Source organism: Chamaea fasciata, unplaced genomic scaffold (assembly GCF_029207755.1).
Source record: "Chamaea fasciata isolate MVZ Bird 193981 ecotype frontalis unplaced genomic scaffold, bChaFas1.0.hap1 SCAF_1, whole genome shotgun sequence".
Classification (NCBI taxonomy): domain Eukaryota; kingdom Metazoa; phylum Chordata; class Aves; order Passeriformes; family Sylviidae; genus Chamaea; species Chamaea fasciata.
In genome coordinates this window covers 39,023,416-39,047,800 of record NW_027094086.1, presented here as the reverse complement: position 1 = coordinate 39,047,800, position 24,385 = coordinate 39,023,416, and the positions used below count along the sequence as shown (strand labels likewise).

The window sequence follows — 24,385 nt, the reverse complement described above, 5'->3', positions numbered from 1 at the left end:
TTTACACATCAGTGTTCGTTGCATGTCTGTGATCATGCACATGTTTGTCATTTTGTGAGCCCATCACATTTTAGCTCTCAAAACTACGAATCTACAAATGTAATTTTTCCTGTCTTTAAAACCGGTTTAAAATATTTGAATATCATTAAGTATTACTTGTGAGGATAATTCAAGCAAGCAGAGAGAGAATGGAAAAAAGAATATTTAAGAGTATTTGCAGACTTGTTTTAGTATGAAATAAAATAAATTTTTTTTCATTTAAAAAATCCTCTAGGAGAGGGATCGTATTGCCAATGTAAAATCTGTATTTTTTACAAAATGGAGACCTAGGCCATAGATACATTACTCTTTTGAATAGCTTTTTAAAGTTCACATGCACCTGTATTATCGAAGTTCCCCACTCAGCAAATGGCCAAGTCTGGAGCCTCAATGATGATATGTTCTATTAGAGCACATAGATGGGGCACAGTACAGCCTGTGCCTTATTTGTTGTAGACCTGTGACATCCCCACAGGCCTCTTGTAGTCATAGACCCATACCCAGACATTATGAGTTTCAGACAAGCTTTTTCACAATGGAAATCAGTGATTTTAGGCAGTGTTTCTTTCCCATGTCTGTTGGCCCTCTAGGTATGTCTCTGGCTACACATGTGGTGTGGAAATGCCCAACCACTTAGATACATCTTAAATTCTGACCTTGAACTGTTCGTATCACATTCCTCATGTTCTTACACCTTCATCCAAGCTCCTCAAGAAGTTGCACCACATGCTAAATTCAAGTCCCTCCTCCCATCTGAAGAAGTTGGTGCAAAAAGGGACAATATGGGAATATTTTCCTCTGCTCACGTTCCCTTAGAGAAACAGCTTTTTTGGGGAGAAGCTGGACCCTAATTCTAGTCTAGTTTTCTTGTCCTGAGGTAAACCCAAAGTTTGCCTTTGAGATGACAAGTGTGTCCACTTTATTCACCTCTACCCTTGAGGGCAGAAATTGTTTTCAACCCAGGCTGCATGGTCAGGGTGGAAGTGCAGTAGGTGCTCCTATTCTCTGGAAACTACAGATCAAAGTGATTATTGAGACTTATTTTGACTGTAGCCAATTGTTCTTAAGCATTACACAGTCTGTGAATTTGATTTTTCTGTATTGTGTATTAATTAATAATCAACTGTGTACCTTTATGTTGCAAAGTTTGGTGTTGTAATTTTTCATTGCAGAACATGGAAAGCAATTAATTATTACTAGTTTTTGGGGGGGTTTTGGGGTTTTTTGGGGTTTTTTTTTTTGTTTTGGTTTTTTTTTGGGTTTTTTTTTTTGTTTTTAAGTGGTGCCCATGATTAGTAGACAAAACACAAAGTGAGATAAATTGAAGGGCTGAACTGTCTAACAGCTCACAATTGTCAAATGAGGAGACCCTGCTCCCTTTACCCTGTCCCATTGCCTAGGGACAGCTCATCTTCAGCCTTCCACCAGTTTTTACACTTGCTGGGTCCTTCACTAGACTGCTCACATTTGCTAACAAAGCAACTTAAAGGGAAGAGGTTCTGTGTGGGTAGTGACTGGTCTTACAAAATTTCACACTTAAACAAAGTGATTGTGCAAACACTGGGACATGTGAGCCTCAGGCACAAAGCTACATCTGTTTACAGGTAACCATTTGTGATTGCTGCCCTTCTGTTCAGTTATGGACATTTAAGCCAAGTGATCTCCCATGAAAGCCTGGGTTACCACCAACCAAAGTGATGAGTCAAGACTGCAACAGCTCACATCCTCTGTGGCTCACCAGAGAGACCTCTAATACCGAAAGACTCCAGTTACATGTCAGTGGGTTCAATTCCAAATTTCCCATCTAATTGTTTAACAACAAAAGCTGGCAAAAAAGATCTGACTAACTAATCATGAGTATTGCTTCCTGTTTTCTGAAGCTAAACCCAGAACAACGGTTTGTGTAATGATGATGAACTGTTAAATAAAATTGTCTCCTTCCCTATGGACTTCATAATAAAAATTGTAAACAGTGTTTTGGAAACAAAGCTGCAGGCCTATGGGTTGTCATTCCCAGATGGCATGAATTAGTGGAGGAAGGTTTGTTGTGCTTCCCTTCCTCAGCCCTCCACCCCTCCCTGGGTTTTGCATGTGCTAGCTTTGGACAGGGATGACTCAGCTGCTGGTGAATCACCTGCTGAAGTGCTGAAACTGCTGGTTTGGCTTCAGTTCCTCAAGCAACAGTGAACTGTCAAGGCAAACTGGCAAGAGGATAGTCTTCTGCAGCTGGGAGAATTTTTGTGACTTCACATCTTGATTTGCTGCTATTATAGGTTGCAGAGATATTATTGTGATTTCAAAAATGCCTGTTGAGATCTTGCTTGCTAAAAAACTTCCTTGTGCAACTGCTTATTCATGACAGGGCTTTTCAGAGGCATTGCTCAAAAGCTGTCTTTAAGAGACAATCTATTGGTGAATGGCTCATGTACAATGTAACTGGAGAAATGCTTGTAAGGGATGTTTCACTGTTTTCCTGTTGGTGACCTGAAAAGTAAGGGAATATTCCAATTCTGGAGATTATTCCAGAAAAAATACATGAGGTCTAGAAAATCCTTCTGAAATCTTGCTATTTCAAATTACTCTTTTCTGGATTGGTGGTGGTGGAGAAAGACAGAAGAAAAACTAAAAACCACTTGAAAAACTTTGCCAGGATTTACATCCCTACATGTCCAACCAACTGCTAGGGAGAAAAAAGATGGAAAACTTATTGTCACTATGAGGCAAGTCTAAATGTCTTTTACAAACAGAGACTGAGAGAGACAAACCGATGTTAGTTTACTACAATAATTTTTACTTATGTGATCAGTGCTCCTTTTTGACTGTTTTATTCAGTCTTGGTATCTTCTTCACCTTAATAGTCAAAGAATCACAGAATCTTTCAGCTTAGAAAAGACCTCTGAGGTCATTGAGTCCAACCTATGACCAAACACCACCATATCAACTAGACCATAGCACTGTCTCATCCAATTTTTCCTTAAACACTGCCAGGGATGGTGACTCCACCACCTCCCTGGGCATTTCAATTCCATTAACAACCCTTTCTATGAAAAAGTTCCTCGTTATGTTCAGCCTGAACCTGCCCTGTCACAGCTTAAGGTTCTGTGCTCTCATCCTGTCATTTGTTACCTGGTAGAAGAGGCCAAGTCCCTGCCTTGCTCCTTTCAGGTAATTGTAGAGAGTGATAAGGCCTCACCTGAGCCTCCTTTTCTCCAGGCTAAACAACCTCAGCTCCCTCAGCCACTCCTCAACAGACTTGTGCTCCAGACCCTTCACCAGCTTTTTTGCCTTTCTCTGGAAATGTTCCAGAACCAAAATGTCCCTCCTAATCTGAGGGGCTGAGAACTGAACACAGGACTCAAGGTGCGGCCTCACCAGTGCTGGGTACAGGACAATCACTGCCCTGGCCCTGCTGGCCACACTATTGCTGACCCAGGCCAGGATGACATTGGCCTTCTTGGCCAGCTGGGCACACACTGGCTCATGTTTGGATGCTATTGCCCAGCACCTCCAGGTTGTTTTCCACCAGGCTACCTTCCAGCCACCCTGTCCCAGCCTGTACAGGTAGTAGTAGTGTGCAGTGTATAGTAGTAGTGTATATGCCAGCTGTCTGTTCTCAGCAATAGTAGCACCATCTGCCCCTGCTGATGAGCAGACATTGTGAGGAGAACATCCCCAAGCCTCTCTTGTGCCCTAAGGAAGAACCAACATGTGGAGAACCAACATGTCTTGGCTCCCGTTTAGCTGGTTAGCCAGGTCACCCTTTCCCAACAGATATTTCTTATCATTTTTGTCAGCATCTCCTGAGCCAAAACCCTCTTGCAAACCAATGATTGTACAATGATGGTTAATGTCATGTAGGGTGGAGAAAACAGAGCCAAAAAGGATTATTCAAAGTTACGTATCTGTGTAACTTCTCATTGTGGCAAAGCCAGAGGGTTCATCACCTGGCAGGACCAAGGTAAACAAACAAGTCTATTTCTATCAATTCTTATTTTTGGAACAATTCTGACATTGTTAACATTTTTGTGGGGCAAGATCTAAGGATGTGGCAGAATGCCAATATAAGTCAGGTTTGCTCATATAATCTCTCAATAAGCCTTCAAAATAGTCTTACGATAAGCATATTGTTTGCAAAACAGATTGGGGATTTACTCAAAGACATTTCTTCACGTATTTTCCCGTGAGTATTCCACATTAGTAATATTAAAAAATATTCCATTGTCTGGAATAGCCAACATTGGACTGGGTGCTGTTTGAGGTTCTTAGACACAGAGCTAGTGATCCAAAACGTCACCTCATGCAGAATGCAAACATCCATGTATCTGCAGAAAAGTAAATGCAGGGGTGCACACACCTCTCCAAGTGCTGCCTACTCTAATCCCATTCCAGCCTCAGTGAAAAGCCACTGCTAAGTTGTGTGTGCTTAGTTGCATGACAGCATAAACAAATCTTAAATACAAACAATTATTATCAGCACTGTACTGACTGTGATTTGCCTTTGTTTTGTCTTTCTACCTCAATTCCTTTTCAAACCATCAGCCGCTTTAGTGTTGGAAGTCTCCATACTACCGAAGCTAACTATTTACCATTATGTTAACTGCAATCTAAACTTAAGCATAACACGTGTGTATAAGTTTATCGGTATTTATCTTTTTCTTCTATGACAATTACTTTTGTTAAGAGACAATTACTTTAAGAGACTATGGTCCAGTTACAATCAATCCATTTTGCTAATCTCTAAAAATATCCAAGGTAACAGCGTCAATTTATAGCAGTCCTTTCTCTATGCAGGCAAAATACAAAGGTTCTTAAAATTTTCCATCCAAGTCGCATTACAGTCCAGCTAGGGAGTGGCAATAGGATGAAAGCCAAGGAATTTCCAGAAATCTTGAAGTGCTACTAAGTCACTACTGACGCAGTGCCCTGACTATTTGCTTGATGAAAGATGCAGCGGCATTCTGCCCCTAATTAGAAGATATTATCAATGCATCCCAAAAAAAAGTAAAAATTTCTTGCCTGCTCACAGTGGGGAAAGAAAAAAGATACTTATTTCCCCACTTAGGCACAAACACAACGTTTTAGCACTCTTTGACCCCAGTCCCTGGAAAAGACTATTTTAGTTACCACATTTTCTAAGTCTCTCAATTCAACTCATTCTTTATTCAGATTATATTTGGTTTACAGTTTAAAAGATTAATGCATCTTTTGATGTAAAAATATCCCTAAAAATATTAGTAGGTGTATAAAAATCTGGAGGCCAGTCCTGTGGCAGATTGTCTCCCAAAACAGGTTTAATGGAATACACAGGCATGAAGCCCTAATGAATCCTGAATTTCATTAGCCACCACAGAAGCTCTAATGGTTTACATGCAGGAATGTAAGAATGGACATTGTAGAGTTCCTTGGGGTGATTTCCTGGATTTCAAAGTGGCAAGATCATGTGCTTCATAGTTATGAGATTTCGTATTTGGTTGTAAAGGCATAATTTATTGCTCTATTCTATCTCCTTCAAAATCCTCAGACAAAGAATTGGTGTGAACTCTGAACTTAGATCCCTTAGCTTGTTCTTTTGATCTCCTTGGACTTCTACTGGTACTTTCTGGATTTTAAGACAACACTATTAAAAATAAAAAAAACAAAAAACCAAACAAATCAATCTGTAACTCAGGTGGAGAACATGGATAGATATTCCTGGTATGTCTTTGTGGCTTTTTCTGCTGTAATACAACAGAACAAAAAAGCATGTATACAAAAGAGAATAATACAGGACAGGCCTTCACAATGGAAATAATGCAACAGCTCTTCCTGTGGATGTGAAAAATCCATTGTTTCTGTGCCATGTTCTGAAAAATAATGTTAAAAAGGCTAGGCTTGTGGCTGACTGAATAAAAATAAATGCTGTGAACATGCCACTGTCTCCTTAGTCCAGATTCCTAGCAGTGAGGATGCTACCCCATAAAATGCTTGCTGTAAGACATTATTTAATCTGACAGGCAAGTCACTACCTGGCTTCAGATGTAAATCTCAAACCTGCTACAATATACTAAACTGCAAAAACTAGTTTAAAATACTTTTAAAAGGGGACAGGCTTGGAAACCTTCCTATCTGCCTCTTAATACCTCTGCATGCAGAATCAAAACAAAATCTAAACGTTATACGTATACATATACATTCTGTGTATAACTGAAGTGTGAATATATACATATATATATGTATGTATGCATGTATGTTTATATAAATCCTATATTCCACTCTTCCAAAGTTCTTATCCTTTTACAACATACCTTGTTTGTGAGACACGATGCAAACCTACCCTTGTTCTAAGTCAGGAAATTCTCCAGAATGGTAGAAACTGATTCAGCCTTCAAGAATCCTGTAGACCAAAAGGAAGTCTTCTGATACAAGGAGACCATATACCAACTAATTACACACCAACAATATCACCAATATCATCTTTCCCTCTTTTCTTGCACTCTCCACAGATTTAGTGGACTCCCAGTTGGACTGGTGAATTAAAGTTCTTCACTTTTTTTATCCCTCCTCCGGTCTTCTTTTCTAAGGGGGTTTTCCACTTTGGATACTGTAGTTCTTTTCCAACAAATGTAGCTGCCTCTTTCCAAATCAAGGAAAAAGCAGATGTCAGGACATTATTTCTTGAATGTGAAGTGATTGTTTAAGTGCTCTCTCCTCTCCTCTTTGAATGTAGCTGAAAACCTGACCCATTTAGACGGGCAGAGTTACAATCACGCACAAATTAAATGCAGTGATACTTTGTTTTTCAATTATCTGAATGCTAAGGACCAATCCGTAATCCCTAAAATGTTGTTATAAATGTCATTGCAGATAAAACGATCTGGATCTAAAAGCATGAAAGAGGGCAGTCAGATATTTCATTGTCAATGTGGAAAAAATAAAGGTTGAATAAACTAGTTTCATAGCTGCTTCCAAGTCTTTGGCTCAGAAGCAAGGCTGGAAACAGATTTTTGCTTCTTGCTGCCAGTGGAGATAATTGCTACAGCAGGCTCTAACTGCTTCAAGTATTTTTATTTTCTTTTTGGCAGAATTCATTTGCTATTCCTTTTTTTTAGAAAATTTTAATGCAGAAATTTCAACTAAGCACCTTGTCAATTACTCCCATCGTCTGTTAAAGACCGACTAAATACCAGAGGGTAGAAATTACATATTTCCTGAAGGAACACTTCAAACAGCCACCTCACCTGGCTATTCTAGTGGTATTTGCTCCTTCTGGATACAAGATCCTTGACAGATGTGATTACTTGGAATTGACAGCTCTCTCTTAATTTGTTAGAAGCTCCCCAGAACACTGCAGGACATTCTGCAGTAACTGTAGCAAGATTCAAATCAGTTTTGTAACTTTATTAGCTGTGCCTGGTGCATTGTGTGAGTTTTCAGGGTTAATCATTATCATGCCAGCAATATGCAGACAATAAATAATGCAAAGTGTGTTTTCTAGAATTAATACAGAGAAGACCTTCCATGTTAACCTTCCAACAAGAATTCCCATTTCTGGGGAGCAATCATTAAACACCCTGTGCTCAACAGATTCCTCAAGTATCATATATCACCTTGCATTAATCTCTGAGCAAGCTGCCTTTACAGCAATACATTTAATAGAGGTGATGCAGATACCTGTCCAGGGGGGCTGCACCATCACCCAGGTTCCATAGTCTAGACCATGGCACCTTCTAGGCATGAAGTTCATTGCACCAACAGGCCAAACTTGTTCAGCAAGAACCTCTTGAATTGCTGTTGGCTGCATGTGCTGACAGTGTTGCTGTTGCTGCTCCTCTTCTGGCTCTGTTGATTCTTCTTTCTGTGCCAAAGCCAAGATTGCTGCCTGTGGACCCCAAGACATGGATAGGCAAAAGTGTAGCAATATGGTTCTTCCCTCCTGGGCGAGGATTGTGAAAGACTACTCCACTACAAGTCCTGCAGAACAATGTTTCCTTAGATGTAGTTATGCATGACCTTGAAAAAGGGGTGAAATCTCTCAACACAGCTATACTAAGAATCAAGTTTTGTTTTAATCGAGCAGTAACGACGCAGCAGATGCAACACCTCAAGGCACCTTGGCACAGAACTTCTGCCTTTGTCACACCTTTGTCTTGAACATCTCTGTCACAATCCTGAGGATGCTCATCTCCCTAGTGTGATATAGCCAAGGACAAAGGAAGAAGGCGTGATTTTTTCCCACCTCTCTTCCCTAGACAGAGCTATGTTTTCCTCAGCCATAAGCCACAAGCTATCTGTGAAGTTCTCACAGAACTTTGGGCTGTGAGCTTGGTGGCTTTGAAAGACAGAGAAAATATCATCAACCTGGAGACACCTAAGACTAGAGAGAAAGTGTGTCATATGGTGAGTGGACAGAAGTCCCTGTTTGTAGTGCTCCCCCACCTACTGAAGCATTGATAACATATTTTTAAATGTCATCTGAGAGACAGTAATCCTGCATTTTCCTAGAATATCTGATAACTGTGAATCCGAACCTATTTCTCTTGATTGTCACAGCAAAGAAAAAGTCAGTGAGAGAAGCTAAGTTATTTTCTTGAAATGCCAATTCTACAAAGCCTATGGCTTTGAACAGCTGCTTAGCAAAGTATGCAGTCCCCACCAGTGTCTTTGGAAGATCAACTGCCCCTAGGAATGTTACTGGAGAAGAGGTACCTGCCTGGCTCCTTCCTAAAATGAAACAAGACCACCATGAACACCAGATTCAAGCAGGTGCACGTAGCTCCTGGGTACAAGTTCCAAATTCAGAAAAATAATAATGGAACTTGTATCTCAGCTGCTGGGTTTTTTTTTTTTTGTTTTCCTTCTCAATATTTTTCAGAGGATTTAATCAAGTTAATTTTTCTTGGCACTATGTTCTCCATGTTTTGAAGCATTAGGAGAGCAAGATTTCTGCTACCACAGGAATACAATCTCACACAGAAAAGAAATACAGCAGGCAATAAAACACTATGGATTGCCTTTGAATCACCATAACCATGATCATTAGGCTAATGCAGCCACCCCAATCAAATTTGGGACAGTTATTTTTGGGGAGAGACTATTTAAAATTTCAGGCAATGGCCATGAAACCAACAATTCTTTTGTGGGATCTGCCTGGTATACCATCCAGCAGTAAGACCTTACGCTGTCACAACTGAAATGCACTTCCTTTTCAAGTTTTATCTTCTTGTTTGGGTGTCACAGTGATCCTTCCATGAGTTTTCTTGCCAAGAGCAGAAGGAAAGACTCTTTTCTGGCATCAGGAAAGCAATCAGTCAAGATCATTGTTATGCATTGTTATGCTGCAAGTCAGCCACCTTTTATCTCAAGACATTTACATCTCAGTCGAAGATCCAAACACTTGCTCCATGCAACCTCCTGAACACAAGGGAAGGATGTGTGCCGTTTGACCTCCAGGATACAACTCCTCATCTGCCATGCCATCAAAGGAGATTGGGGAGATAAAAACCACCACAGGACAGGCTGTTATCTTCAAGGCACATGATGTAATTTACCAGTGACCACAATATTCCATGTGGTAGCAGGACATTTATATAAAAGCAGTTATTTGTGTACTCCTACTAGGACAGCTAGCAAGCAGAGATGTTCTAGTGAAGCTCTGTATGACATATTATGCATGATCAGTCTAGTACAGAAATTGGTCTCTAAGAGATAAGAATATACTCATAACTAGTTTTTGCATATACTCAGTGAGTCCAGTGAAGGGCTGCAAAGATAATTAAGATACTGGAGTACCTGTCATACAGGGAGAGGTTGAAATTTCTGGGATTGCTTAGTCTCAAGAAATGGCTCAGTCCCAATGTGTGTAAGTAGCTAAAAGGAAGGTGTAAAACACAGACTCAGACTCTTAGTGGTATCCTCTGAAAGGACGTGAAAAAAGTACATGAAAAATGTTCAATTTACATATAATTTTCATTTATTTGTTTTTAAACAGAGCGTGAACAAACACTAGAACAGGTTACCCAGAGAGGTTGCAGTTTCCAACCTTAGAGATATACAAAACTTAACAGAGCACAAGTCCTTTCCACTGATTCAGTGTAAAATCCCTTGGAAAAGCATTTATCTGCCACAGATTATCAGCTGAAATCCTCCTAGGGCTGTGAAAAACATGAACCTGCTGAGAATCCTCAAATCCCACTGCCAGACTCACTGCTTCTAATTTTCCTCAGCAGAATGTGTTCACAAAGATATTAAAAATGAAAAGCTACTTGCTCTCACTAGAGCTGGAGTTTGATACTCATAGTGTTCATATCCATAGCTCACTTTTCCCCTTTGCTCCAGAACTCTGCACATCTAGTATTTCACAGCCAGGAGGGAAAAGTATGTTCTGTTAGTATAAAAAGGTGAGGAGGCTGAAGACACAGATACACCACATAGTTATTAGTGGTAGAATTTGTGAAATGTACAGTGTGTGCATGGACTGTACATTGAAACAATCTCTTTTTTACTTGCTTAACTTCTGTTTCCTGAGGTGTACTGTAAAATGAATAAAACTTTTGAGGAAGAAAGCTGAAGATCCAAAAGGAGATTGAAACAAAATCTCTTCATCAGTCTGAATTCTAGCTCTCATCAATCCATCATAAAGGTAAGGTGATTTTTAACACACTTGTTTTACTTAGTGTTTCTTCCTCATCAGTACTAAAGTAGTTGTATGTGGACCTTTCTCTCTCTGCTAATAAAGCTTTCTATTTGTATAGACAAGGGAAATGAAAATAGTTTCTAGGGTATCATTTAAAGAAAGAAAAAAAAAAGACTCCACATAAAAGTCCTCTTTTGTAAAAGTCTTCTTTTCTCCATACTGTTTCAATTGCTAGCAGAGAACTGTGTCATGAACTGGACTTAGCATGTACAGAAGTGACATAGACATAAGCTTCCTTTTTCTTGTTTTAGATTACACAAAGTCAAGGTAGCTTTCTAGGCATCCATTGTCAAAAAGTGCAATGCCTCTTCAGCATATGCTCAAAAAAAAAAAAATGGACAGTCCTAGGAGTAAAGGGAAAGTAAAACAAGTCTCTGTAGACACCAGGCAACCTGTCACCCAACTGAGAGAAGCAAAACATCATGCTGTTACTCAAAGGATGGCTGTAATGATTTCATTCAGTTCTGTCAATATAACTCCTTTCTGAAATAAGGATATAAGAAACCCCTATTATAGAACACAACAACTTTGCTTTTAGTAGTTCATTGTCTCTGTTGGCAAGAGATTGAACAGCCCACCTGGACTGGCAGTCTCATGCTTTATAAATACAAGTTTATTCTTCTTAGGAAATGACAATTTAAGATAGTTCTTAAAATACTGTACTTAAAAGATACAAGGACTTTTGTTACAAAGTTTCAGTCATGGTATTAGCTTTTAAAATAAATTAGGCACAAAGTAGATTAGCAGCACATACGCTTAATTTGCATATCCTTCCCTATCCCTGCCCCAACATCCATTGACATCTGTGAGCTGAGAGATCACACTTCCAAAAGTTAATAAATGTAATTGCTTCTTTCACCCACACAGTACATATTTTATCTCACAAAACTTTCAATTGTAAGAGTTAGAATCTGTTGTTTGAGAAAATTCTTGAATTCCTCAGCTTACCAGGGAATGGTAATGGCACCAGCAGTACAGCCCATCCTCATGGTTCCCTGAATGGCAGCAAGAAGTCAGATCCACTACAGGATTTTTTCTGACTACCTGTTAAATACATGTGGTTTCTTGGTCTTTTCTCGGCCCCAAAGTTGCCAATTACTGGTTTGTGATGCAGGATCCCATTTAAGGCATTATAAATCAAAGCAACTAAATTCAATTCATGTATTTTCATAATGAGGTGAAAAGAAAACCATTTGCTGGACTAAAAAAAAATAGTTCAGATGAAAGCTGTGGATTGGGAGATAGTTAAAAAGCAACTCTTAAAAATCTTGTTACTACTGAGAAATGAGGCACCCAAAGTTCACAGCTGCTAGTGAAGCAAACTTTTCCCACCACCACCTTTAACAACATCCACTTCAGAGCTGTTGGTCTCTGAATTTTGTGCTTTTTCACTCCTTCTTTGGTCGACCTTTGAAGGTACTCATGACATCAAGGCATCCAAAGTAGTCTAAAAGGAGAACAGTTGCTTTCACTGGTAGGAAGCTGTAAGGCAGGGACATGGAAGAAGATAAAAAGGAGAAAACAGACATCAGAAGAGTTGTGCAGTTCTATCACAGAATTAGTTTAACCTGGCTAATACTGGCAAAGACAGTACACTCTTTAGAATATAGACTCACGGGTCCTCTCAAAATATCCTTTACACTGATTTGGCAGCCTGAGTTATTAGACAGATCAGTATTCCAACCTGGCTTGCAAGACAGTCAAAAGTGCCCAAATGCCGGAGCAAGACACTAGATGGGTTTATAGTTGGACTCGTTGATCTTGGAGGTCTTCTCCAACCAATAATTCTCTGACATGCAGTTATGGAGAAGCAGGCCCCACTCTTTACAGTCCCCAGTAAACTCCACCCCAGTGGAGTCAGCAAGGCACAGTTAGACATTTCTGTCATTGTTTTGTGGTCCAAGGGTAGACTGAACTCATAGAAACAAACAAACAAAAAAAAACCCTTCCAAAATGTGCATAACTTAAATGAAAATTCACATCACAGAATCGCAGAATCACTTGGTTGGAAGAGACCTCCCAAGATCATCAAGTCCAACCCAAACCTAACCTCAACTAAACCATGGCACCAAGTGCCACATCCAGGCTTTTCTTAAACGCATCCAGGTGGTGAATCCACCACCTCCCCAGGTAGACAATTCCAGTACTTTATTACCCTTTCTGTACAAAACATTTTCCTAATATCCAGCCTATATTTCCCTTGGTGCAGCTTAAGACTGTGTCCTCTCATTCTGTCAGTTGCTGCCTGAAGAAAGAGATCAAACCCCACCTGACTACAGCCACCTTTCAGGGAGTTGTAGAGAGTGATAAGGTCACCCCTGAGTCTTCTTTTCTCCAGGCTAAACAACTCCAGCTCCCTCAGTCATTCTGCACAGGGTTTGTGTTCCAAGCCCCTCACCAGCCTCGTTGCCTCCTCTGGACGTGCTCAAGCGTCTCAATGTCCTCGCTAAACTGAGGGCCCAGAACTGGACACAGCACTGAAGGTGTGGCCTCACCAGTGCCCAGTACAGGGGAAGAATGACCTCTCTGCTCCTGCTGGCCACATTATTCCTGATCCAGGCCAGGATGCCGTTGAACGTCTTGGCCACCAGGGCACACTGCTGGTTTATGTTCAGCTGCTGTCACCAGTACCTCCAGGTCCCTTTCCTCCTGGGCACTGTCCAGCCATTCTGAACCCAGCCTGTAATGCTGCAGGGGGTTATTGTGACCAAAATGCAGGACTCATCACTTAGACTTGTTGAACTTCATCCTACTGCATTCTGCCCCTCCATCCACTTGTTCCAGGTCTTGCTGGAGAGCCCTCCCACCTTCCAACAGATCAACACATACTCCCAGCTTTGTGTCATCTGCAAATTTACTGATGAAAGATTCAATACCCTCATCCATGTCATCAATAAAAATAGTCAACAGAACTGGCCCCTATACAGACCCCTGGGGGACACCACTGGTGACTAGCCACCAGCTGGATGCAGCACCATTCACCACCACTCTGGGTCCAGCCATCCAGACAGTTCTTAACCCAGCAAAGAGTGCTCCTGTCCAAGCCACGGGCTGCCAGCTTTTCCAGGAGTATGCTGTGGGAGACAGTGTCAAAGGCCTTGTTGAAGTCCAAATAGACAACATCTCCAGCCCTTCCTGGATCCACCAGGTGGGTCACCTGGTCATAAAAAGAGACCAGGTTGGTCAAACATGACCTGCCGCTCCTAAACCCGTGCTGGCTGGGTCTGATACCCTGGTCATCTTGCAAGTGCTGCATAATAGCTCTCAGTATAAACTACTCCATTATCTTACCTGGTACTGAGGTCAGGCTAACTGGCCTACATAGATCTTCCTTTCTACTCTTTTTATGAATTAGAATCACACTGCCCAGTCTCCAATCATCTGGAACCTCACCAGTAAGCCAAGTTTGTCGGTAAATGATGGAGAGCGGCTTCGCAAGCTCATCTGGCAACTCCCTCATCACCCTGGGATGAATCCCATCTGAGCCCATAGATTTATGGACATTCAAGCAGCTCAACACTTCTCTGACTGCCTCCTCCTGGAGGACCATTCTGTTCCCTGACACCATCCACCAACCCAGTATGACAATTATCCTGAGGACAAGCCATCTTCCCACTAAAGACTGAAATGAAAAACATTTTTAGCACTTCTGCCTTCTCCTCAACTGCAATTACTAAGTTCCCTCCTGCATCCAATAGATAACAAAGGTTGCTCTCATTCCTTCCTTTTACCATTAACATATTTGTAAAAAAGTTTTTTATTATCCTTTTCAGAAGTTGCCAAATTAAGTTCAAATTGAGCTTTGGCCTCCCTGATTTTCTTCCTACATGCCCTAGCAACTGCCCTAAATGCTTCCTGAGAGATCTGACCCTCCTTCCAGAGATGATACATCCTGTTTTTATTCCTAAGGTCTTTCAATATACACTCTAAAAACTTCCAGGACTGCCTCCTTTCTGCTATATTAAGTTCCCAGCAGATGTCTGGTGGGTACAATATCTCGTTACCCATCCAGGCTGGACTCTCACCTTGTCAACTTGTCTTTTGGCACACAGAGACAGTCTGTTCCTGTGCCCTCAAGATCTCTGTTTTGAAGCATGCTCATCTCTCCTGAACTTCTTTGTTTTTAAAAACTAATTCCCAAGGAACTGTTTGGACAAGCCTCCGGAATAGGTCAAAGTCTGCCCTCTGAAAGTCCAATACAAAAGTCTTGTTGATGCTCCTCTTAACTTCAACAAATATTGCGAACTCTACAATTTCATAATCACTAAGCCCCAAGAGGCCTCCAACTACCCCATCTCCTACCAGCCCATCTCTTATTTGTAAACAACAGATCTAACATAGTCCCTCCCCTGGTGGGCTCACTCACCAGCTGCAACAATAAGCTGTCCTCAATACACTCTAAAAACTTCCAGGACTGCCTCCTTTCTGCTATATTAAGTTCCCAGCAGATGTCTGGTGGGTTAAAGACACGTACAAGAACAAGAGCTGGTGCTCCTCAAACATTCTCCAGCTTCTTATAGAATAGATTGTACACCTCTTCTTCCTGGTTGGGTGGACAATAACGGACTCCCAACAAGATATCAGCCTTATTGGCCTTCCCCTTAATTCTCACCCATAAGCATTCAATTTCGTCATCACTAGTCATAAAATCTATGGCAACAAAAGCCTTCCTAATATCAAGGGCCAGCCCTCCACCCCTTCTCCCTTTCCCATCTCTTCTGAAGAGCTTGCAGCCATCCAGTGTAGCGCCCCAACTGAGCTGTCCCACCACTTCTGTGTGATAGCGACAACATCAATAAGTAGAAGCCTCTTTTATACTGTAAGCATCGCCAGACAGAAAAGAAAGAGGGGAAATGAAACATAACTTACATTTTCAAAAAAATTATAGCATAAACGATGCGTGGTATAATCAACATTTCTTGGTTCTGCCGAACAGCACTGATTATCCTCTCAGCCACATACTCTGGATCCAGGAAAGGAAGCACATGTGGCCACCTGAAAAAAGAAAATATTTATTCCTATAATACAAATTGCTTTGGATTCACATTTTATTCAAAAGAGTCTCAATTTTACAGTTATTCAATGAAAAAAAAAATACCACAAGTCCTATCAACAACAGAATCTTCATTATGATAGAGTGAGTGGACATTGTTATTTTTCCCCTGTATGACCTCTCATAAGACAAAACCAGAGACCTCATATTAAGCCACACCAGACTCTGATTTGGCTCCTAAACTTTGCCATTATCCATGTATACTGAGCAAAGTTCTGCCATCAATTTCAGGAGGAGAATCAGGGTTTAGAAACTGGAGAGGACAAATGGAGCTTCAGACCGATGGACAAATTTGGCTTCTGCAGAGGAAAGGACAACAATTACGTTTCACATTTCAGCTTAAATGAATAGTAAAGTACGTAGGCCTTCTGAGTTGCCCAGTCTCTGGATAGCACTGTTAACACCCATCTGAAGCCCTAAAAATAATACAAGCAGAAAAAAGCCTGCCTCATGGTTTTCATAAGGGAAACAGGGGTTTATAACATGCTAAAAATGCAACTTTCATAAAAACCTCACAAGTGTTTACTCACTTGGATATAACACCATCAAACATTCCTGTGTTTATGAAGAAAGGACACACAATTGTGGTTTTAACACCAGTCTTTCTCAGAACTCTCATCTCCATATCAATTGACTCTGCAAAACCAATTGCTGCAAATTTACTGGCACAGTAATCTGTAAAATAAAATATTAATTGCAGTTAAATATTTAAATTTACAAATAAAACTTTACTGTCCAATACTAAACCACCATCAGAATAGGAATGGTTTTCAGGATTAGGTTAAAATTTGCTTCTGATGTGATTCGTTCCTTTTCTTTCCTCTCCTAAATCAACTGTTGTTCTAGACTGGTAGACTGAGGGTTTCTCATTACATCCCTGCTACCACTTTTCCACTCCCTAACGAACAACGGTAAATGAAATTATTTTTTCATACCATTTTTTTGTTTAAATCCATGCACTCACTCATTATGCCTCAAACTGACAATGTCAAGACTCTCTAATGTGCTTGCAACTTGAAACTCAGTCTGTACTTATTTTCACTCCCTTGGAGCTGGATTCCTTTTACTGCTTTTTACTTTTCTCTTCTTTACTTCTTTTATTTCATATTCCCCCCGCTTTGTAGAAATGTTCCAGAAATACCTTCTGAGCTTCCTCTAAATCTAAAGTGGCCTCTTCCCTATCAGAAACCTGCAAGTAAATTTTAACAACATTGAGCTTCTCAGTTTCCAAAGTTCTATACGGCTTCTAGATCCCTCTGCCTTGGCAGAAAAACCTGTTTCACAGCACTGCTGAGCTTCTGGAAAATCGTTTGTAAAGGAATGGTCTGTTTAAGTTCAGCTGTTTTGAAAGTCTCGCTATTGCTTTAACTGTATAGAAAGATCCAGAAAGTCAAAATCAGTTTGGGTTTTCCCCCCCCATGGATATTGATTGCAGGGTTTAAAATCAAACGAATTACCTCAATTATTATTACTTAATTAATTTATAATGTATTACTATTGTTAATTATTGTAGCTTTAATATGCTACCTGAAAGCTGATTGCCTCCACACAGTCCTGCACAGCTTGCTATGCTAACCAAGTGTCCATGGTTAGCAGCAATCATTGCTGGGAGGAAGGCTTTGTAAGTCTGCAAAGTAAATCAGAGTTGCAATGTCACATTTCACTAAGTAAGCTACATGCCATAATATTTTGAAGGTGTTTCTTGGTTTTAGAGAAATTCTCCCAACAGCTTAAAGAAGCTTTCCCCCTTCCGTCAGGGAAAGGATGTGTGAATGTATGTGGAGCTTGTTGTTTGAACTCTAACCTTCAACGATTTAAGGACAGAGTTCCCACCCTACCAGTACTACCAAAGACAGATGGTAACTTGATGAAAGCTAAATATCTAGCTTCATCTAGTCATGAAGTTTCTTTCAAACGAGAATTAAGTGATCACTGCAAATTCTGTGAAGTGGCAAAGACTTTAATTTCATGTTTTCCTTCTATTAAATTCATTAAATCTTTAAAGTTTAAACGAAATTAAATTTATTTCTAAATAAACTGAAACATGACTGAATATTTGCTTTACAATTCTTTACGGCACAAGCACCATATTGGTGACCGCCTTCACTGAAAGGAAGAAGAAGCACACCAGGTTACTCATTCTGGACAAAAGCTCCACTTACTACTAAGAGGATTATCAGAACATGTGGTGTTCCTTACTGAAATGATCACAACCACAGAACAACTAGAACACTAACAAAGAGAAGAACTGAAGTAGAATTGAACACTTCTCTGTTACTAGGGGCAGCAACTATTAGCCTGGGCCTGCTTCATGTCAGTTAATAATGAGACGATAACATATGACTAGCCTCGGAATTTAGCAGAGTGTCCAGACTTCAGTTTTTAAGAGAATTTCTAAATGTAAAGTGCTTGCACCTGCCTCCCACCTAGAGATTCCCAAAGGATCCATTCTTCCAAGCTTTTTCTTTTTAAAATTTACAGACTCCAGAGCAAAGTAAGTAATTTCTTGCATAATTTCTGACTGAAATTTCTGAACTCTTTCTTCTAAAGAGCTCTATATCCCTGCATGTTTTCCTCAGTTCCAAAAGGCAAAATTAACATTGTAAACATGTTAAAAGGATGGCTTAGTATGTATATGCAAAATACAGATATTACCCAGAAGTGTGCCACTGTGTTCACTTCCATGGTTTTTTCTAAAAGTGAATCCGGAGATTCAAGAAATCTCTTCCCAATTACAATACCAGCATTGTTGATTAGAATGCTGACATCGCCAACTTCTTTTTTAACCTAAAACAAAAAGCATCAAGACAGTGGGCAATAAACAGAAAACATTCTTTTTTCGTTCTTTAACATGAAAGCTTAACAGATATATTACACATTTAAGTAAGTTGAACTTATGCCTGTTAGGGATCCAAACACCTCAGTTTCTTGCACTGTCTCCCCTGTCTATGATGCTTTTTAAAGGTGAGCTCTCTAATGGATTTTCTTCAGGTCTGTGGAGGCCAATGGCTCCACACGAGTTTCTGCTTTCAGCACCTCTGTTTCCGAGGACAAATGTTCCAGGAAAGTCTTTAATGCAGAAAACTTAACTAATACAAGTATTTTGCTACAGAAATAAATGTTAAGCTCTAGCTTTTAATAGCCAAAAGGCGGTCCTTCATCCTCGTGGTACAAGAAAGAAACGATGACCTGATACATGCAGAGCCTTTGGGTTTTCTTCCTACCAAAGTAACTTTTTCATGGTGTATCTGTGTGGCTGATGAAGCGCATAATAGAGATTCACATACATTTCATTTGGGCTTTAATCTGTTTCATTGGGAGCAAAGTTTTCAAACATATTCTGCCCTGCCAGCATTAATTTTGTTCACCAGAGTCTTGCAAAACTCCAAGTCAGCATTAAGCTAAATCACCAGAAAGGGAAAAAGGACCTGGAACCATGCTGTCATATCTTGCAAAGGTTGACACTGAACACTAAGAACCAAAGTCTGCTATGCTGCATGAACTAAACGGTGGCACCAAGCGCCACCTAATACTACAGTCTTTTTGTAGCTGATAAGATTGGATGATTCTACATCATCAGCAGGACATGCCATTTCTGAAATAATGGTGGTAGGGTGTTTTCATCTATGCAGATCAGCATGAAGATTATTAGTGAATCTGACAGCGGCTGAACTTTGACAGAAGGTTCTAAGTGAGGGACCATGCACTGGACCATACTATGACTTCTTTGTTCCTGCCTAGCTTTGTTTGCATTATCCTAAACCCATGTCACACAGATCTATACCCTGTTCTCTTTTTCCAATTTGGCCGGCATGGCTCAGACACTGTCTTTCTCCATGGGCACAGAGAGCTAGCCCTCAATTCAAGTCCTCAAAACGAAATGCTAATTTTCATCTGCTTCATTCCAGTATCCTTCATAAAACTCCTCCTCCAGTCCTCCCAGTTCAGCAGGAAGCACAGCTACAGCTCCATGGAGAGACGTACGACTTCTATGCAGGAACAGCAGATGTCCAGCTCAGCTGGTGTAACAGAGCTGCAAGGGGGACCAAGGCTGTTCAGCATTACAGGAATACAAAACCAACAGCACCAGCCTTTAACAAGCTGCAATTCATGCACAAGCTGCACATACCAGAAAGCTTGTCATAGTCATTTCTGCACAGATAGAAAAAGACAGAAGGCTAGAGCTTCTTAAAGAGCACCAAAACGTTATTCCAGTCAACAGATGGTCCTGAAGACAGGTGAAGTTTTTTTTTGTTTTGTTTTTTTTTTTTTTTTAAAGTTCATCCCCAGGAAACACTCACTGTGGAAGCCTCTTAGATTGACAGTTAAGTTTAGCAAATTTGAAACTGATTTAACAATTTTAGGTTTTGGCAATACTGCCAGTCTGCCCAAATTATCTAACCACATGCTATGTTTACAAAGTTCTTCAGAAATGAAAGAAAGAAATATTTAAGACATCAGGATACATTTATTAATTCAGATAAAGTAAGTCTGCAAAAATCTCTTCACAGCAATGGAACGATCTGTAAATTGCCTAAGCAGTTAATCCTTTTTACAACGTATGGTCTTTTGGTACAAGGCTGCCAGAATTGAAATACTGCTTTAGCTTCAATAAACTGATCTTCCGCACTTCACCATTAAGGGCCTGCTCACTAATTGAATACACGAATGAGAAGCTTCCCAGTTCAAATGAGCCACTGAAAAAGAGACCTGGTTCTTTTTAGTTTTTAACAAATAGACATACTCAAGTCAACTCTAAAAACCAGAATTCTTGAAATAGATAGGAAGCACAGTACATTCAGAATGAATTAACTTTAATGTGTTGCTTTGAATCCACTAGAAAACTTTATCATGCATCTTACATTCATGCTTGCACTCGTTGTAGAATAATGTCCAAGCCACAAATAAGACACTTTACCTGGTCAGCTGCTCTGTAGACATCCTGTCTTTTGCTACAGTCACAGATGTAAGAGTGTACTCTTCCTGCTCCATTTTCTCTGGCCAGTTTAACTGTGCAGTTGAGCCCCTCTTGATTAATATCCCAGAGGACCACCGTGGCTCCAAGGCTGGCAAACTTTATTGCTAGGAGTCTTCCAATACCACTTCCCGCTCCTGTTATTAATACAATCTCACCACTAACATTCTTCTTCTTTACAGGAACAACCAAGAACACCAGGGACTCCAGTGAGTAATAAATTAAAAGTACAATGACTTTTAATGTTTCCAGGAAGAAGTTCATCTTCAGGCTATTTCTTCAGATACCTGATAAAAAACCAACAACATTTACCAGGTAGGGTAAACCATAGAGAAAATGCAAGCATCAACGTTGCTAAAACATTTTCAGATCCATTCTAAATATTTTCTCTAGCCTGCTTTTGAGTTGTGTTTCAAAAAACTGTGTAGGCTTATGCTTGCATATCTAATTCATTTGTCTTGTTTCTGTCTCATCTTCAGGTGGCTTCCACTCTCCTCTAGGATGTGGTATACAATTCATTTACCATTCAGCAACAGCAGGAAATACCTGCACTCATCTGCTTTAAAAATTCCCCACCCATCATGCCATGGGTTTCATTCTCTGCTGTTCTGAAAGAATGTGGACAAAATCTAAAATAATTAAATACATACTACTACTAATAAAAATCTGCCCATTGAGCATGGTAAACAGAAAAGCATGGCAATTACAGATCCAAACTTATGGTTTGACCAAAGAACTTTAGTGCTCACAAACGAGTACCATAGGTAAGGAAAAATTCTGCTGTTAGGACAACAACTTTTTTTGGCTTTGGAGGCACTCCTTGTCACCATGAAATCATATGTAGAACAAGTCACAGTGCCAATTGTGCTGAAAAAACATGAGCATAAAGACCTTCAGAAGACAATATGCTTTTAAATCTTCAAAGCACACTAGGTAAGTAACTGTCTGTCACTACTGACTTTTCAGCTACCTAAACAACCATTATTGAAGAGAGCCTGCTTTTGCAGTTGAAGACAGCTCTTTAAGAATGCACTGCAAAGCTCTTGAGTTTCTTCTCTTCACTTCCCTGCATCAAGCAAATGTCATAGGCTTGAAACATAACACGTCAGGTACGTGTTTAACTTCACAATCTATACACATCCTAGTAATGCTGACTCCAAGCAGGCCTTTAAGTCCTTGGCGCAATGTTATTTTATTTCCCAGTATACAAAACCTGTGCAAAAATTGCATCCTTGGTCAAAACAGGTTTTAATCCTTGACTAATAACATCATGAAGCAAGAACACCTTTTTTCGCAGCTAAAGGTAGAGTGCGCTGGCACTGACACTTCAACCTTTAGCACTACATGCCCAGTCTGATTACATCTCTTAGCTAACTTTGCTATCTATGTGTGTAGGAAATAGCGTTTGACAAGAGCCAGGAGATAAGTCACTTAGGTCTCTGCTACTCTGAGCAAAGTTCAGTAAATTTAGCATGTGAGCATACACGTGTTACCATGAGTCTCAGGTTTTTTACATGGGAAAAGGCTGCTCTTGAAAAGAAACTGGTCTCGGCTAGAGCAGAGCAAGTTATTTCAGTAAGTTTTCTGGCAGAAACACTGGGCCATCTGAAAACTGTTCTGGTAACAGAAAAACCTTTGCCAAAGACATAGTGGGTAGAAAAACAAGTTCTTTCTGGCAAAGTCATGGTGTGAATGCTTTTGATTGAGTACTTTCTATTCTTCATTCTCATTAAAATGTGACAAAATGTACACAGGGGCAGTAACATCAGTAACAAATGAAACAAATATCAAAACAGCACTGGAACATTTCTCTAGAGCCAATACTGGCATTTCTTGTAATAGGCTCTCTTATCAATAGAGATATTACAGTTTTAAGCAAAAATAGAGTTATAAAGAAAAAATGCTATTAAATTTCATATACATAAAAAACCACAAGGTTTTGGAAGCACATGTTCCTTGTTGAGCATAAAACAGAAGCAACAGGTTTTTAAAATTAATGCAGTTGCTGAATTTAACTTGATTGCACTAATTTAATGCACTTAACATAAACCCTCCATTTGCATGAAAGGGGACTGGTATCTCTGGCATAGATAAGGACGTTAAAGTTAATCCCTACGGAAAAGGGGTAAGCAAGGCAGTTGCCTTCAGAGGCAATACACAATTTGACTGAAACGCAGTTTAAAATTTATGACAGTGATCCTTTAAGTAAAATATTCATAACATTAGGCTTGTATAGGTCAGAGGTACATTAGATCTTTCAGTAAAGTATCACTTTCACTTAATGAAGTTGTGTTGTTGATGCATAAAGACCACAAGAGACTTCCTGTTACAAGACCAACACTGCATCCCTCAATGAGATGCTTAATTTCCATGGACCTATCTCTGCCCTAACCCAGATTTGACTGGGCTCCATTCTCACTCAATGCATTAATATTGCTAATTACACCAGCTACTGTAACCAAGCATATCCATACAGACAATGAAATTTGCCAGTCACTTAGCCGATTTTGGCTAGACAACTAAAGTGAGCAGGGATGTATTTACACAGGTGAATTAACCAAGGGGGCCTTTGGAACATGTAAGATCTCTGATTACTTTCGATGCCTTGTATTGATTTTTTTTGCATGCACATGTCCACGCAGACACAAGTGTGGAGGGCTTTTATGCTGTAGAGAAGTATGAGACAAGGTTTTATCAGACAGATTTTAAAGTGCAGATAACTTGGCCAGCAAAGGTTTGTTGGTACGTGTGCCAACGCTCACCACCGACAGGCTCTTGCAGACCTGACAGAGTCTTACAGACCATCACTGCTCACGAATCTCAAGGGCAGGACCGAGGCTGGCAGCTGAACAGCACACCACCTCTGCTAGTCGAAGGACTAAAGGCTGATCACATAATCACCTGAGCAGCGTTTGGCAAGGATGAATTTTTCTCACGGTACCGGGAGTGCTGAGATCCCACAAAAATATCAGAGTCCTGTAGCCAAAGCTGCCCAAGTGCAGCAGGAAATTCCTCAGCTCCCGAAGGATGCTGGACAATCTACCTCGCACTTGGCACAGCGCGCCTACAAACCCCATAAGCATCATCAGGAAGCCCAGGAGCAGCGTTCAGCTGCAGTGACCGGCTCACCAGCCCTCTCAGGCCGCCTCCCCAGGACGCGCCGCTGCCCCGCAGCGCCCGGCTGCCCACGGCCCTCGATCCTCCTCCGCGCACACCCTGTGCCGACCCCCGGCGCCCGCCCGGCCCCAACGCCCCAGCACCGGGGTACCTTCGCCTGCGGGCCTGCAGGACAGCACGGCACCCCCGCCTCCCGCCGTGGCTCTATGGAGGGCGGCAGCGAGCGGTGCGAAGGGAGCCGGGAGCACAGCAGGGCGGAGCGGAGCAGCCCAGCCTTTATCGGGCAGCCCGCCCCGGAGCAGGGCTGAGCGGATGCTCGGGGGCGGCGCGGCGCGGCAGAGGAGGGTATGGCCGGTGTCCGCTCCGCAGCGGCAGCAGGCCGGGCTGGGCGCTGCGGCTGCCGCGGCACTGTCCGCGCTCCGCCCGGAGCTGCCGGGGCCGGGGGAGCGGGCCCGGCACGGAGCTGCGGGGTCCTCCCCGGGAGGGAGAGCCGCAGCCCCGGGCGGCCGTGAGGACGCTTAGCGCCGTG

General features: G+C 41.1%; 1 protein-coding gene across 1 annotated transcript; it reads right to left on the bottom strand.

The window, feature by feature from the left end:
- Positions 1-9,987: 9,987 nt before the first annotated feature.
- Positions 9,988-24,090, bottom strand: LOC136288164 (epidermal retinol dehydrogenase 2-like). The gene is made up of 7 exons (XM_066181014.1): positions 24,008-24,090; positions 20,683-21,026; positions 18,420-18,551; positions 17,292-17,391; positions 16,295-16,439; positions 15,581-15,706; positions 9,988-12,193 (listed from the first exon to the last, which is right to left on the bottom strand). Exons 2-7 carry the CDS (start codon positions 21,001-21,003, stop codon positions 12,100-12,102), a joined length of 918 nt encoding a protein of 305 aa, XP_066037111.1. The 5' UTR covers positions 21,004-21,026; positions 24,008-24,090; the 3' UTR covers positions 9,988-12,099.
- Between the last annotated feature and the right edge of the window lie 295 nt (positions 24,091-24,385).

Coding starts and splice junctions, on each gene's coding strand:
- LOC136288164 (XM_066181014.1), bottom strand. CDS start 21,003: ATGAACTTCTTCCTGGAAACATTAAAAGTCATTGTACTTTTAATTTAT. Junction 18,552..20,682: donor TCTACAGAGCAGCTGACCAG/GTAAAGTGTCTT, acceptor TTTTTGTTTTAG/GTTAAAAAAGAAGTTGGCGA. Junction 15,707..16,294: donor TTTGATGGTGTTATATCCAA/GTGAGTAAACAC, acceptor TTCTTTTTTCAG/GTGGCCACATGTGCTTCCTT.